Source organism: Drosophila obscura, unplaced genomic scaffold (genome assembly GCF_018151105.1).
Source record: "Drosophila obscura isolate BZ-5 IFL unplaced genomic scaffold, ASM1815110v1 contig_179, whole genome shotgun sequence".
In the NCBI taxonomy this organism is placed as follows: domain Eukaryota; kingdom Metazoa; phylum Arthropoda; class Insecta; order Diptera; family Drosophilidae; genus Drosophila; species Drosophila obscura.
Window position 1 is genome coordinate 5940873 of NW_024542766.1, and position 14579 is coordinate 5955451.

Sequence of the window (14579 nt, forward strand, 5' to 3'; positions counted from 1 at the left end):
TACACAGAGCGCAGACCACGTTATGTATGGGGATGTGGGGAGTGCAGGCCAGGCCAGGGCTCTGCTCTGCTCTGCTCTCCCATGCTCAATGTCTGAATGCCTTTTCCGTTTGCTATTTCAATTGAAATTTGCTTATTGCAAAATGTTGTTCTCCATGTTGTTGTTATCCCCCCCCAAACAACCTTCGCGCAGCCAAAACATTCAACTCTAAAGAATTTCTAGTGCATTGCAAATTGGCATTGAAGTGCAAAAACCATCCGTAGAGACTACAACAATGAGACGGCGATGCGCTCAAGTATTCTGCGAATTTTTGTAATAAAGTTGCCAACACAGAGAAGTTTTTCACTACCCACTGGAAAGGGTAGCTAAAGCTACTGTGCGGGGGGTGTGTGGGGGGAAGCAGCAAGAATAGCTTTGGGGTAACCAAAGTTGCACAGAAATCAACATCAACATAAAGGTGGTTAAGCAGTCTATCAAGGCATCAAGCGCGAGAAAACGGAAATACGCAAAAGTTTCATTCGAATCGATTTGTAAGGGGGGGAGGGAATATTTATAAGAATTACAAGATTTTAGAGGGTTTTAATAGGAAGAAATACCAGATATTGAAAGGGTATTAACCCTTGGAAAATATGCTCAGTGTTTCGTATTGTATGACTCTTTATATGTGGCGCCCATTTAGAATATTTATTCCCGCAGTATTGATGATCCAACTAGTTTGATTTCGAGCTTGCATGTTAGTTTCAAGCCTGAGCTAGTCGATCCTTCCTTCGATCATGTTACAAGCAAAGCTTTTGTCTCATACTTATCGCAGCTCTCTGATGCCCTGTAATTAATATAAATCCCGAGCATTTCTCTACAATTAATAATTCTTTAGCAACTTATTGGTTATGCAACACATTCAAGAAAATACAAATTTCGCATAGAATTTCCCTATAATAAGTAGATCGTTAAAGAAAAATAGGAAATGCTTTGGATGTTTAAGTTCTTCAATAAATGTTTTCTGTGCTGTCACAAAATGTTTAGAATTTGTACGCAAAATAAAAATAAATATTTTTCCTATATTGTCAAGAATAATCTATTAAAAAACCGATCAAATTTGTTGTATAGGTCTCATATAACGATTTCTGATATTGTAATATTATATTTTAATTGTTTAAGAAATTATGTCCTGCTCTCCGCAGTAGTTTAATAATCTCCTACCTTTCAGACACCCTTCAATAGCCCAATTAGTGCCCCAACAACAGGGAAACAATGTTTCAACTGAGTATCACATTTATAATCATTCAAATGGCCTTTGCTGATAAGAATTCCGCCCAAAAACCACGTGAAAGCACCAAAATGTCTAGCCAGAATATTTAGTCAGAGCAGATAAAACTAATTTTTCAATTTCTTATCAAAACTTACGACTGCTGAATGACTTTATTGTTTTTTTTTGCGTTTTGGTTTTGTTTTTTAAGTGACTCTTCGATTTTTTTGTACCAAATTTCCTACAAATGGCACAAAGCAAACGCTTGCTAATCCAATAAATAATAAATAGTATGCCCAAAAGCAAGGCATAAATATCCAAATTATGGGCTTCTATGAGGCTCATGTGCACCACCGGACTCTGCAGATGCGGCGCACCATGATGCCGGATGACATAGTCCACCCAATAGAGTAGGGTTTGACGAGCGCTCAGAGGACGATCGCGGTAGAGCGAGGAAAAGGCTTTCACCGCTTGATTGTACTTGGGATTGTCCAGAATTTCGAGTATAGTGTCGCGGAAGGACTGCTCCTCGAGGGTCAGGAGGCTGAGAGACAGACCAAAGCCCTGACTGACCATGGCATCAGCATTGCCCGGCTGATCGCCAAACACTGGGAGGGCTAGCATGGGTTTGCCGTGATACTGGGCCTCGGTGACGCCTCCCTTGCCCGCGTGGGTAATGAACAGCCGGATCTTGGGATGGGCCAGGATATCGTCCTGTGGCAGCCACTTGGCGTAGAGAATATTCGCCGATTTCCCTGGCGTATTCTCCAGGTCATCCCATTTCCAGATGACTTTATGCTTTAGTTTCGAGATGACATTGAACATCTTTTGCACGGTGTCCGTTTGGATGTGTTCCGCCTTCACATTGGAGCCCAGACTGAGCAGAATGGCGCCCTGTGCCTCTGTGGCGCCGTTTAGAAACTCTTCTATATCCTTGGGCAGAGGATCTGGTTGATCCTTGACCTGTATGCCGCCCACTTCGATCACAGCGGGCACATTGGGTCGAATGGGACCCTCACTGATGCCATGCGAAGCAAAGAATATGAGGGAAATGTTCTTATACAGATCCTCATAGCGTGGCATCGAGGGATCATCGCCATAGAGGTCTCTACAGGGAATGCCATTAAATGAGTATTTCTCTTGGTTTTTTTCTGGACTGGACTTTTACTCACTTGTAAATTTTGTCATTATTATGCTCAATCGCCAGCATAAATATCCATTGTCCCACAGTGCCGAATATGTTCAACAAACGCTGGAAAATGCTCATCGTTTGACCCTTTTCCACGACCACATTCAGGGATGGCACATAGGAGATTTCACTGGGATTGCCCAGGACAGAGCCCAGCAGGACGGGCGGATTGGAGAGTGCCACTATTTGTGGCACCTTCAACTTGTGGGCCACCGACAGCTGCAGGCTGTTCATAAAGTAACCCAAGATGACCAAATCAAAGTGATTGTCGGGCTGTTCGTACAGATCCTGCACCTTCTGGTGCCTCAAGACATCCTCCATTTTGCCAAAGAGCGACAGCATGGAGCCCATGGCCAAGAACATGGAAATGACCGGATTGCTGGTATCCCTCTTGGCCATGCCCGCAACAAGGGCGCCAAAGGACTTGCCATCCGCCTCATTGAGTGGCACTTGAATATGATTGATGGATTGATGCAGAAACGGCGGCTTCAGGGCAGTGACCACAGTCACATTGTGTCCACTCTCGGCCAGTATCTTGGCCATTGACATCTGAATGACCAAATGCGAGGGACTCAAACTGGTGAAGAGTCCCAGAATATTGGCAGCCTGACTGCCGCCCGCCAACAGGGCCAGCAACAGCAAGGGAATGTTCAATTTTACGGCCATCTGATCACGCGAGCAACTGAAAGTCAACTGATCGGGGGGAGCTTGCCACAGGTGTTGGTGCTGGCTGCTGGCTTCTCCCCTTAACAGAAATCCCTCTGATAAGCGTTATCAGCTCGAGCGGCTATTAAACAGTCGTCTGCTGCGACTTTTAATAGTTTCTTAATCTTTTGAGCGCTGTAAACATCTGCTGTATGAAGAAACTAATGCAAAAACTTGCTGCTGCTGGGCTGTAGAATTCCAAACAAATTTAAATCACGATGATAAGCATTATCTGTCATTGACTTGAGCAACAGTTTCGCTCTCCACAAATAGAATAGAATGAATATTATTTAACAATGAGCAAAAAGCAGTCATTTATATTTTTGCCCCAAAAGAACCATTTATATTATTCCATGATAATAATAATAGTACTATTATTATTATAGTAATGGTAGCCTTTCGTATAAGACAGCCTTTGCTGCTATCATACGAGTCATAGTAGCCAAGGTATTCCACATTATTTACAATCTTTTAGACTCTACTTTAATCATCCCATTGATAACATAATCAATGGCCACCTTAACATGTGGCAGCCTGAAGAGGTAGTTTGATTAATTCTATACTAGAGAACAGCCTAATCATTATAACAATGCAACTATGAGGAAGTATTAGAAATACATATGTATACTTGGGAGTATTTCATTGATTTGTCTGTGTACTTTGGCTTGGAAACAATATTTTATTGGGTGGCAGATTTGTATTTTTGGTTCTTCGAAAAAGAATATTTTTGTTTGTAGTTTATCTGTGAATATCTTCCACATTGCTACAATTTATAGAATGCTTAAAATAGAGGGTGAATCAGCGTGGTTTTTGGCTCATAGCAAATCTCATTAATTCATGCAGCCCATTCATGGGCTGAAGCAAAGATAAGGAGAACCCAAGAGATAAATCTGAATGGGGCCATCAAACATGTTTGATCTTGGGCGAAAGCTGCTCGTGGCGCTGCTCTCGGACTCGAACTCGAACACATTGCTGCAGAATGTGAGGTGTAAAAGGAAAAGGAGATTGATCAAACACAATTTACTATTTGCAATTACACTTGTCGAATCATAAAGTTCGTTTGTTATCGGTTGGATCAACCCAAACTTTGCAATGCTACGTCGAATTTAGCGGAATGGAATTTTTGTTATAGTGAGCTCGAGCCGTGTTTGATCAAACGTAATGCTTTATGCTGCTATAATTATTACTTTTTATTATTTGTTATCTTATCTCTTGTTAACTACAATTTCATGGTCTTTTTTCTACCAAATCTATTTATATTTCAACTCTAAATACACGATAATATTTACTTATATGTACTTAAATTTAATAGTATAACGACACTCAAGGTACTGATGGAGTAATTTTGTTAGGGGTTTGGCGATAGTTTCTGCTTCTGCGCCTCACATTTTACTGCTTCTTGACCTTCTTTGGCTTCGAGGAGAACTTCCTGCAGATGAACTTTATGACAGCCTTCGTCAGCAGCAGGAAAACAACTGCAATGATGGCCAACAGAGCGTAGATATCCAGGTTGTTGGCTGCTATGAAACTCATGTGGATCAGGGGGCTCTGCAGGTGGGCGGCGCCGTGGTGGCGGATAACGTACTCGGACCAGTAGATGACCGTTTCCCGGGCGGTGAGTGGACGATCGCGGTAGAGCTGGGAGAAGGTGGACACCGTCTGGAAGTACTTGGGGTTCGAGAGGATCTCCTCGATGCCCTCGCGGAACGGCTGCTCCTCGAGGGTCAGGAGATTGAGCGTGAGGCCAAAGCCCTTCTTGACCATCCCATCGGCATTGGCGGGCTGGTCCCCAAAGACGGGAAGGGAGAGCATGGGCTTGCCGTGGTACTGGGCCTCGGTGAGGCCGCCCTTTCCCGCGTGATTGATGAACAGCTTGATCTTGGGATGGGCCAGGATGTCGTCCTGTGGCAGCCACTTGGAGTAGAGGATGTTGTCCGACTTGCCGGGGGTCTTGTCCAGGTCCTCCCACTTCCAGATGACCCTCTGCTTCAGCTTGGAGAGGACATTGAACATCTTTTGGACGGTCTCTGGGCTGAGATGCTTGCCCTGCACATTGGAGCCCAGACTGAGGAGGATTGCCCCGTCCGTGGCATTGCCCAGGAACTCCTCCATGTTCGCGGGGAGTGGAGCGGGCGTATCCTTGATCTGAATGCCACCAATCTCGATCACACCGGGAACATTGGGCCGCACGGGTCCCTCGCTCAATGCGTGGGAGGCAAAGAACACGAGGGAGGTGTTCTTCATCATCTCTGAGTACTCGGGCATGTTGGGATCATCGCCAAAGAGTTCCCTGCGGAGAGTTAAGAGGGAGATGAGTATACGTCCTGGCAGGGGGGTTTTCTGAGGGGGATATACTCACTTGTATGTATTTCTGTTGCGGTTTTCTGTTATTTTGGCAAAAACCCCAAAGCCAGCGGTCATAATGAAGCATTTGATGCGCTGCTTGAATGACATGCCCTTTCCCTTTTCCACGGCATCATTTATACTCGGGACATAAGCGATTTCGTTGGGGTTGCCCACCAAGGGATTCAGCAACATATTCGGTGGCATGGTAGCCAGCACGATCAGGGGGGCATTCACCTTCTTGGCAAAACCCATCTGGTAGTCGTTCATGAAGAAACCCGACAGAACGAGATCGAATCTGTTGTCCTTGTTTAGGTAGAGATCTCGCACTCGCGGATCCCTGAGGGCATCTGCCATTTTGCGGAACATAAAGCCCATCTGTCCGATCATCCGGAACATGGCAACTAGCATATTTTTGTTCTCATTCTTGGCCATTTTCTCTATCATGGCGCTCATCTCGGCCGCCTCCTCCGTGCTGAGGGGCACACGTATAACGGTGATGTCCTTGTGGGTGACTGCCGGCTTCAGCACAGTCACCACAGTGACATTGTGCCCCCTCTCGGCGAGCGCCTTCACGGCCGACATTTGTATGATCAAATGGGAGGGACTTAGACTGGGAAATAAACCCAGAATATTCGCACCCTGACTGCCATCGATAAGCGCGACGGCGGCCACGGCCAGCAGCAAAATTCGCGTAGTGTTCAGCAGCATAGCGACGTATGTGGACGTTTGTAAGGCAACCGGCGGACTGTCGATATAGCGCCGCACTGGCACTGCTTTATAGTGAAAACAATTTTCGCGCTGACATTGGATGACTAATCAGGTTTGCCTAAAGGGGGCCCTGATAACGGGCTGCCAGTCCCTCTCCTGTGTGTGTGTGTGTGTGTGTGCAATTGTGCTCCAATGTTGTGCTAGGTAATGATAAAACATTTCGCAATTATTTTTGGCCATTTCGTGCGTGAAATGCACTCAAAAATGTTGATAAGAAAAATGTGGCTCTTATCGGCCTAAACATTATGTTTATCTGTGGATTTTGTTTGTGTAAAACGAGGAGCAACCCGAAGCTTATTTATATATTCGCTCTACGTGACGATTGTGTGTGCCTCTCTCTCTTTGGGGTACGAATCATTCGTTATGTTTGATAACAGCCAAAAATCTAAATTTAAATGAAATTGTTAAACACGAAATGGACAAATTTTATGGCGAAATGGTAGCGTACGTACGCCTTATCGCGGCAAACCTCAAGTGTGTTACCACATTTAGTTAATATAAGCCGCGAGCTGGCAGTTGTCTAGCCAGAAGTAGGCTGCCTGCTCCCCCACACAGACACACACAGGTCGAAAATGGTGCGAATTTTGTTGCTAGCGGTAGCTGCTGTCGCCGCACTTATCGGCGGCACTCAGGGAGCCAACATTTTGGGACTCTTCACCAGCTTAAGTCCCTCCCATTTGATTATACAAATGTCGGCGGCCAAGGCGCTCGCCGAGAGCGGGCACAATGTCACAGTGGTGACTGTACTGAAGTCAGCGGTCAGCCACAAGGATATCCGTGTGATTGAGGTGCCACTGAGCGAGGAGGCGAGCCAATACTTGAACGATCTGTTTGCGGAAATATCCAAGTACAATAACAGGAATATGCTCGTTTCCATGTTCCGCATGTTCGGACGGATGGGATTTATGTTACAGAAAATGGAAGATGCACTGAAGGATCCGCGAGTGCGAGATCTCTACCTAAACAAGGACAACAGGTTTGATCTGGTTCTCTCGGGCTTTTCCTTGAACGACTATCAGATGGGTTTTGCCCAGAAGGTGCAGGCCCCCCTGATCGTTGTGGCCACCATGCCGCCGGGCCTGTTGCTCAACTATTTGATTGGCAATCCGGAAGAGCTGTCATATGTGCCCGGTATGAATGATTCGGTGGAAAAGGGAAAGGGCATGACCTTTAAGCAGCGCCTCAGTGGATACGTGATGGGCCTCGGCTATAAGGTATTTTCAAAATTGATTGAGAGGCGCAGCAAAAAGTCTTACAAGTGAGTAAAGGAACAGAAAAGCCCCCAGAAAAGTTACTCATCTCCCTTTTAACTCCACACAGAGAGCTTTTTGGCGATGATCCCAACATGCCCGAGTACTCAGAGATGATGAAGAACACCTCCCTCGTGTTCTTCGCCTCCCACGCATTGAGCGAGGGACCCGTTCGGCCCAATGTTCCCGGTGTGATCGAGATTGGTGGCATTCAGATCAAGGATACGCCCGCTCCACTCCCCGCGAACATGGAGGAGTTCCTGGGCAATGCCACGGACGGGGCAATCCTCCTCAGTCTGGGCTCCAATGTGCAGGGCAAGCATCTCAGCCCAGAGACCGTCCAAAAGATGTTCAATGTCCTCTCCAAGCTGAAGCAGAGGGTCATCTGGAAGTGGGAGGACCTGGACAAGACCCCCGGCAAGTCGGACAACATCCTCTACTCCAAGTGGCTGCCACAGGACGACATCCTGGCCCATCCCAAGATCAAGCTGTTCATCAATCACGCGGGAAAGGGCGGCCTCACCGAGGCCCAGTACCACGGCAAGCCCATGCTCTCCCTTCCCGTCTTTGGGGACCAGCCCGCCAATGCCGATGGGATGGTCAAGAAGGGCTTTGGCCTCACGCTCAATCTCCTGACCCTCGAGGAGCAGCCGTTCCGCGAGGGCATCGAGGAGATCCTCTCGAACCCCAAGTACTTCCAGACGGTGTCCACCTTCTCCCAGCTCTACCGCGATCGTCCACTCACCGCCCGGGAAACGGTCATCTACTGGTCCGAGTACGTTATCCGCCACCATGGCGCCGCCCATCTGCAGAGTCCCCTGATGCACATGAGTTTCATAGCAGCCAACAACCTGGATATCTACGCTCTGCTGGCCATCATTGCAGTCGTTTTCCTGCTGCTCACGAAGGCTGTCATTAAGTTCATCTGCAGGAAGTTCTCCTCGAAGCCCAAGAAGGTCAAGAAGCAGTAAAATGTGAGGCACAGAAACAGAAACTACCGCCAAACTCCTAGTAGAATTACTCCATCAGTACCTTGAGTGTCGTTATACTAGTAAATTTAAGTACGAATAAGTAAATAAATTGATTAAATTAATACAAATATTTTCTTTAGTGGTGAAATAAAAATACAAAGACTAGGAAAAGAACAACAAAAAATGAATAGTGTAACTAATATGCTTTCTTATGAATTACTGTGAATCTCTACAGTTCTGCAGCCTTTAAAGTTCCGCAACGTTTGCAATTACCGATTACTATTGACTCATATAATTCTTATCAAAGAGCTCTCAAGAATTCGCTTATCTTGGTAGACCCCACAACGTTTTTTCCCCTGCCGCCAAAAAGATGTAAGCAGATTTATCAGCATGAATCAATATATATTTCATTTGGGCGCATACCATTAATTTATTCGATTATCTGCCGCTTAAAACCCTTTCCGTACCCCGTTCTCCACTACACCCCCCCGCTACAACACATTATCATCATATGTATATTTATGTACCATCCCCCTGGCATCGCTTTTCCTTCAGAACTAATGGTTTTCCATGTGCGTGACGCCGAAGAAGAAGAAGGAGGAGCAGCAGCAGCAGCAGCAAGTAGGGGAGGATGCCCCTGAAGGGCGTGTGCACATTTTCATACACATTTAATCGTCTGTCTGCCCTGCAAATTCTTAATTAACACGCACAGGGCCACAACCACATCCACACACAGGGCGCACACAGGGCGCACACAGGGCACACACATGCAAATAAATATTTATCGGCTCTGTGGCGCGTAACTCACATCATTCCCGTCGGCAGCGGCCTCGCCCCATTGTGTGTTGGTCACTCAGTTGTTGTCCTGTCCGAAAGAAGTCCCATCCCATCCACCCACCCATTCCCTAACCATTCCCCCATCCACATGAGCTCTGGACTCTCTGTCCGCAGACCATTCATCGTGGATGTCGTCGTCGCTGTAAACCAAAGCCCGCATTCAGCATTTCCGCAGCCAGTGTCCTTTGTCTCTCCTCTTTTGGTTTAATTTTTGCCATTGAACCTGGAATATAGCCACCACATACACCCGTACATGTCCATCTCCCCCATATTCTGTTATTGTTTTGATCTGTGCATCAATTTGGATTTGATCTGTGAAGAGTTTTCCTTTATTCGATTGATTTCAACACAGTTTTACATGGCATGGATGGATGTAGAAAGAGTGATGGGGGGATATATAGAAACAGAAAACTGTTGTTGCCTGGCTTTTTGTTTGAAGATTTAAAGCGCTGAAAGGTTACATTTAATGTAATTATATTCTTTTATGGATGATCTTCTATTGATAAGTAGTTGAATAATGTTTGAAGATTATTTAGATATATAAAATAAATTTAAAAAAAATAAATAAATACATAAAATAATGTATTAATAAATTGTATCAACAAAATACGTTTCAATAAATTTTTTATGGCCTGTATCGATCAATTTAATAGTAATTTAAAAAATAGTAAAATAGTAAACAAAAAAATTTAATTTAATTCAGTTTTATATAGATTTTTCAATGATATAATCAAAGATCCACATAAAATTTCTATAAAAATCGTATCAAATAGTTTATTTTGTGTATTAAATGGATAAATCTTATTAATTATGAAAAAATTAATCATTTTTAAAGGCCTTTATCGGTGTTCAATCCAACATCGCCTATAATATCGATTTTTAAGTTACATAAATTGCATCACAATGCCTTTTAGTTACCTATTATTCCTATTCCTATTTGAATGAATTTTTTACTGAGTTTTAATGAGTTTATTAGCATTCTACTATGGTTAAATATGGCATTCAAATATCGATAATATTTCAACGTCCCCCCACCCATTTGAAGGTCTTTTGGCTCCTCCAGCTCTCACTGACCAATTCAAGCAGCTACACCTAAAGTACAACAATAATTTAGGGTCTAGAATATATATATTTAGGTATATGTATGTATTTTCCATGTAAACAAGTGTTGGATCTCCAATCTAGCCGCACCGCCTGCCCCACCATACGATATACCATGTGCCGGTGGATGGAATGTTTACAAAATTCCAACAACACTTCAATTTTAATGAAGAAAACGTTGGCAGTCTGTACAGCCAGGACAGCCCCACCGAAAGTAAATGTCAAATATTTGATTAGCCCCATTAGAAGGGTGACCCCCGGGAGAGGGATGGGACGCCACCAATGACCCACATGCGACGGCTTTGGCAGCAGTGATGGTGCCGCAAGGGTTGTTCTTGTTCTTGTTCTTGTTCACCACCCCCACCAAGAATACTTCATTATAATTCTCGCTCATTAACCCATGTTTTCCATGTGCGTTTTCCGTCCCCACTTTTGTTGCTGCTGCTGCTGCTGCTGCTCCCCACATTTCCAGGACGAGAAAAACACTTTTCATAATTAAGCATTGTAATTTTTGTTTGTTTCGCCAGCAGTTTTTTTGTGGGGGTTTTTCCGCGGTAAAGGCTTCATTTTCACTTTGGTTTTCGATTACAATTTTTTCCTTCCATTCTTTTTCCCTTCCTGACCACCCTGCCACCCTTTTTTTCTGCTTCTGTTTTTGGCAGAAAAATAAAAGTTTTCCCTGTGATGGACACATGATTGCTGTCGGTCTTCCCTCTATTCATATTTCATTAACATCCAACTCGAAAACTCATTCATATTTACTTACATTTCATTTGGGGGTTTCTTGGGGGGGGGTTTCTAGATAGCGAGAGAGAGAGTGGGTGGTCCTGCCCAATCGATTGACATTATTTATTAATCGTGGCATATAATTTAGACACTGGGAAAATGTTTGAGAAACCTTGTCAGCTGTAGGACACAGGGCACAAGAGACACGACTCGACTCGACTCCCCGCCCCACTGTTGAGGAATTTTCAATTAGTGCAACCGAAAAATGTCAACTTAGTTCCTCCCACCCTCCACACCTCCCTACTCCACCAACCATACCCTTTCTAAAAGACAGGAATTTTCATAATTATGCATTGGGTGAGAAATTTGTTGAATTTTACATTCATTTTGCAGTAAATTTAATTAGAAAACAAAAAACAAAAAAGAAAAAACTTTTTCTGCACACACACACACACACACAGACACTGAGCTTATGTCATGTACCAGAAATGTACTCTGAAATGCCCCCCCACCCTCTCGCCACTACCCCCTCTATCCTTATTAAAGGGTAGCAGCAGCTAAATACAAGTTTCACAACAGAGAAAATGTCTATAATTTTCCGTATGTGTGTGTACAACCAAAAGCTGTCGTCCCCACTCTCCCCCTCTCTCTCTCTCTCTCTCTGTGCTGCCACTCTCTGGTCTGAGCATTAGTTATTACAACCCAACTATAATTTAAAATAAATGCCAAAGTAGCCGAGGTCTAAACCGCAGAACATCGCAGGCCCTGAGCACCATAGAAAGCTGGCTATTAAGCCCCCCACACAGCCCCAAGGCCGGCGCTTCCAGGAGTCACAGAGCTTCAGAGCTCTAGCTCCCACTTCTGTTGCTGTTGCTGCTGCTGCTGCTGCTGTTGGCTTTATAATAAATTTATAAATGAAAATATGAAAAATGGTCGCTGCGTGTTTTTGCCAAACTAAGCAAAAAAAAACAACAAAAAAACACCAAAAATATTAAAAAAACTAAAAAAGAAGCAACGAAAACACTCTGAAAATTCTCTCTAAGAGTGGAGCAAAGCTGCAAAAAAAAACACGGATGACAGAGAGGCTACATTTGAAGTCGACGACGAAGATACTCTTAAGGAATGATTTCGGCTATAATAAGTAGATTATTTCATAGCGAGAGTTGCAATAAATGAAGAGCAAGTTTAGAAGAAATAACGACTGTTATTACATATACTATAAGAACCGAAAGCTTGGAAGCACTTGAAAAATGATCTCTGCTATTATAAGTTGATGATATCAAGGTAACAGTTCCATTAAATTAATTAAATATAGTATAATATTGGATTAACATTTGTAATTTCTAACATTTGTATTAAAAAATATAACCTACTTGAAACTGCTCAGTCAAGATTTTTGTGTCTCCAACGATTAGTACTATTTTACCTCCATTTTATAGTGATTTGATTTCAGCTACGAGAGCAAGAGAGATGAATTTATAATCTTTTTCGCTTTTCTCTTTGTTTTTTATACACAGCAATAATATATAGCACACTTTAGTAGGTCTCAACTGCTTTATTTCAAAGTCATAAAACCCTTTTGCGAGGGCATCAAAAACTACCAAAAGTTGTACTAAGAAAAGTGGGTGCATTGGGATTGGCACTGGGTTTGTTGGGGGGAGGGGGGTATGGGATGGGATGGCGCTAGAGGGCTGTGGATGTGGATTTTGTGGATAGGTCATCAGTGTCCTGTGGTCGAGTGGCTGAAGTTAACGTTAAAGCAGCGCGGCCAAGCGCTTCGAGTCGGTTGTAAAATGTTTAAGGATTTTTCTTTCATGGCATGGCCAAAAGGCAATCAGAGTTTAAGCGTTTCAATTTACATGCAAGTCATCAGAGACAATAACTACAGCTATAGAAAATATAGTTTTAATATAATTTCTGCTACTCTGGTTTTTTTTTTTTTGTAATTTTTGGATCAGTACTGAGTCCCCCTATTATGGTCCATTAAACTTAAAAAAATGCTCATGACATTTCAATTTTAATGTCTGCAACAGGCAACTTTGCGAAATCCAAAACTGCTAACCCAAACTGACCTTTCACCTAACGACGCTACACTGTACAGTATGCGCTCCCTTCTCCCATAAATAGAGCAGATATATAAAGCTAAAAAAAAGACCAAAAAAATATATGACACATTTTAAACTTTTTGACTTGCGGGCAACAGGCACAAATGCAGCGCAGGAACAGCAGCAGGAAAGGCAGATAGAGAGACAGAGAGAGAGCAGTGAGAGCGAAAAAAATGAAATAAACTTTCACTAGAAATGCTGCTAGGATATGAGAGAATGGCCAGGCCAGGGTAAGGCAGGTTGGGGAGTGCCAAACTAGAAAAGAGCAAATGGCCAAGAGCATCAGCAGAACAAACAAACAAAAAAACAAACAAAACAAACACATCCTCGCATCCTCATCCACATCCTGGTTCCACATCCTGTTTAAAGGACACATGGTCCACCATTCTGATTAGTTTTTCGGCTTCATATCGTATCTGTAAATATAAGTTATGGCTTGCACTGGCTGCTGCTTGTTGTGCTGCAGGAAAGTAAAGTAAGGGAAAGGTCACTCAATACCTTGTGGGAAAGGGAACAGAACATCGCCTATCGCTTCAGGAAACGTTCCACAACAGAAAAGTTGGTACGAGCAAAAATGAATTTCAATGCGGGTCATATATGGGAATATAACTTTGGGCAACATAGTGGAAATTCACAAAAAAAATGAAAGTGAAAGGGCCACCAAAATGGGAGAACTTTCTGACTTTTAGGAGGCATCTTTCGAATTGAATATTTGTATGGAAATATGTGAAATTATGTGTGTTCCATTATGTGGATATATAAGCAATTGATGTACGAAATTGTATATATTTAAATTTTTATTTATTTGTATGAATTTTATGCATTAAAAAAAAAAGGAAAATTAAAAGATTTTTTCTATGATAATTAATTTGAGAATTTCCTCAAATATTGCACATTGTTTAGGTATTTTGAGTCTTATCTAAAAAGATACCCCCTAAAATACAAATTTTTTTAAAAATATAAAGATTTCTGGGATTTAATCGGCATTTAGTAGATAATTTTGAATAAATTTTAGAGACTTTTTTGGGATAACAATTTATGTAGATTACCCTACCATAATTCTTGCGATTCCCCCATTCCACAGAAACTCCCGACTTATAATTGCATTTCCTTCAAAGCATTTCCCCACTGCCAAATTGATACTTAAACGATCTATTAGAGCGTAACACTTTTCCTTCGTTTTCCAAGCATTTTTCTTTTGCCCTGGCCATGGGCATTGTCGACTTTTGGCTTTAAGCAGTGTCCCAGCCATTCCCTCACTTTCTCCGCCCGCTGTCCTATCCACTTAAGGAAGAAGGATATAAAATACAAGAGAGTGTAAAAACTTTCGCCATT

General features: G+C 43.1%; 3 protein-coding genes across 3 annotated transcripts; 1 reads left to right on the top strand and 2 right to left on the bottom strand.

Annotated features, from left to right (window-relative positions):
* Window positions 1-1386: 1386 nt before the first annotated feature.
* On the bottom strand, window positions 1387-3136 carry LOC111074838 (UDP-glycosyltransferase UGT5-like). The gene is made up of 2 exons (XM_022367799.2): window positions 2419-3136; window positions 1387-2354 (listed from the first exon to the last, which is right to left on the bottom strand). The coding sequence occupies exons 1-2, from the start codon at window positions 3099-3101 to the stop codon at window positions 1394-1396; spliced, it is 1644 nt and encodes a 547-aa protein (XP_022223491.2). The 5' UTR covers window positions 3102-3136; the 3' UTR covers window positions 1387-1393.
* A 1178-nt stretch (window positions 3137-4314) lies between these two features.
* On the bottom strand, window positions 4315-6245 carry LOC111074861 (UDP-glucosyltransferase 2-like). The gene is made up of 2 exons (XM_041592334.1): window positions 5500-6245; window positions 4315-5430 (listed from the first exon to the last, which is right to left on the bottom strand). The coding sequence occupies exons 1-2, from the start codon at window positions 6192-6194 to the stop codon at window positions 4530-4532; spliced, it is 1596 nt and encodes a 531-aa protein (XP_041448268.1). The 5' UTR covers window positions 6195-6245; the 3' UTR covers window positions 4315-4529.
* A 519-nt stretch (window positions 6246-6764) lies between these two features.
* Window positions 6765-8586, top strand: LOC111081825 (UDP-glycosyltransferase UGT5-like). Its single transcript, XM_022377974.2, has 2 exons — window positions 6765-7512; window positions 7575-8586. Exons 1-2 carry the CDS (start codon window positions 6827-6829, stop codon window positions 8473-8475), a joined length of 1587 nt encoding a protein of 528 aa, XP_022233666.2. The 5' UTR covers window positions 6765-6826; the 3' UTR covers window positions 8476-8586.
* The last annotated feature ends 5993 nt before the right edge of the window (window positions 8587-14579 follow it).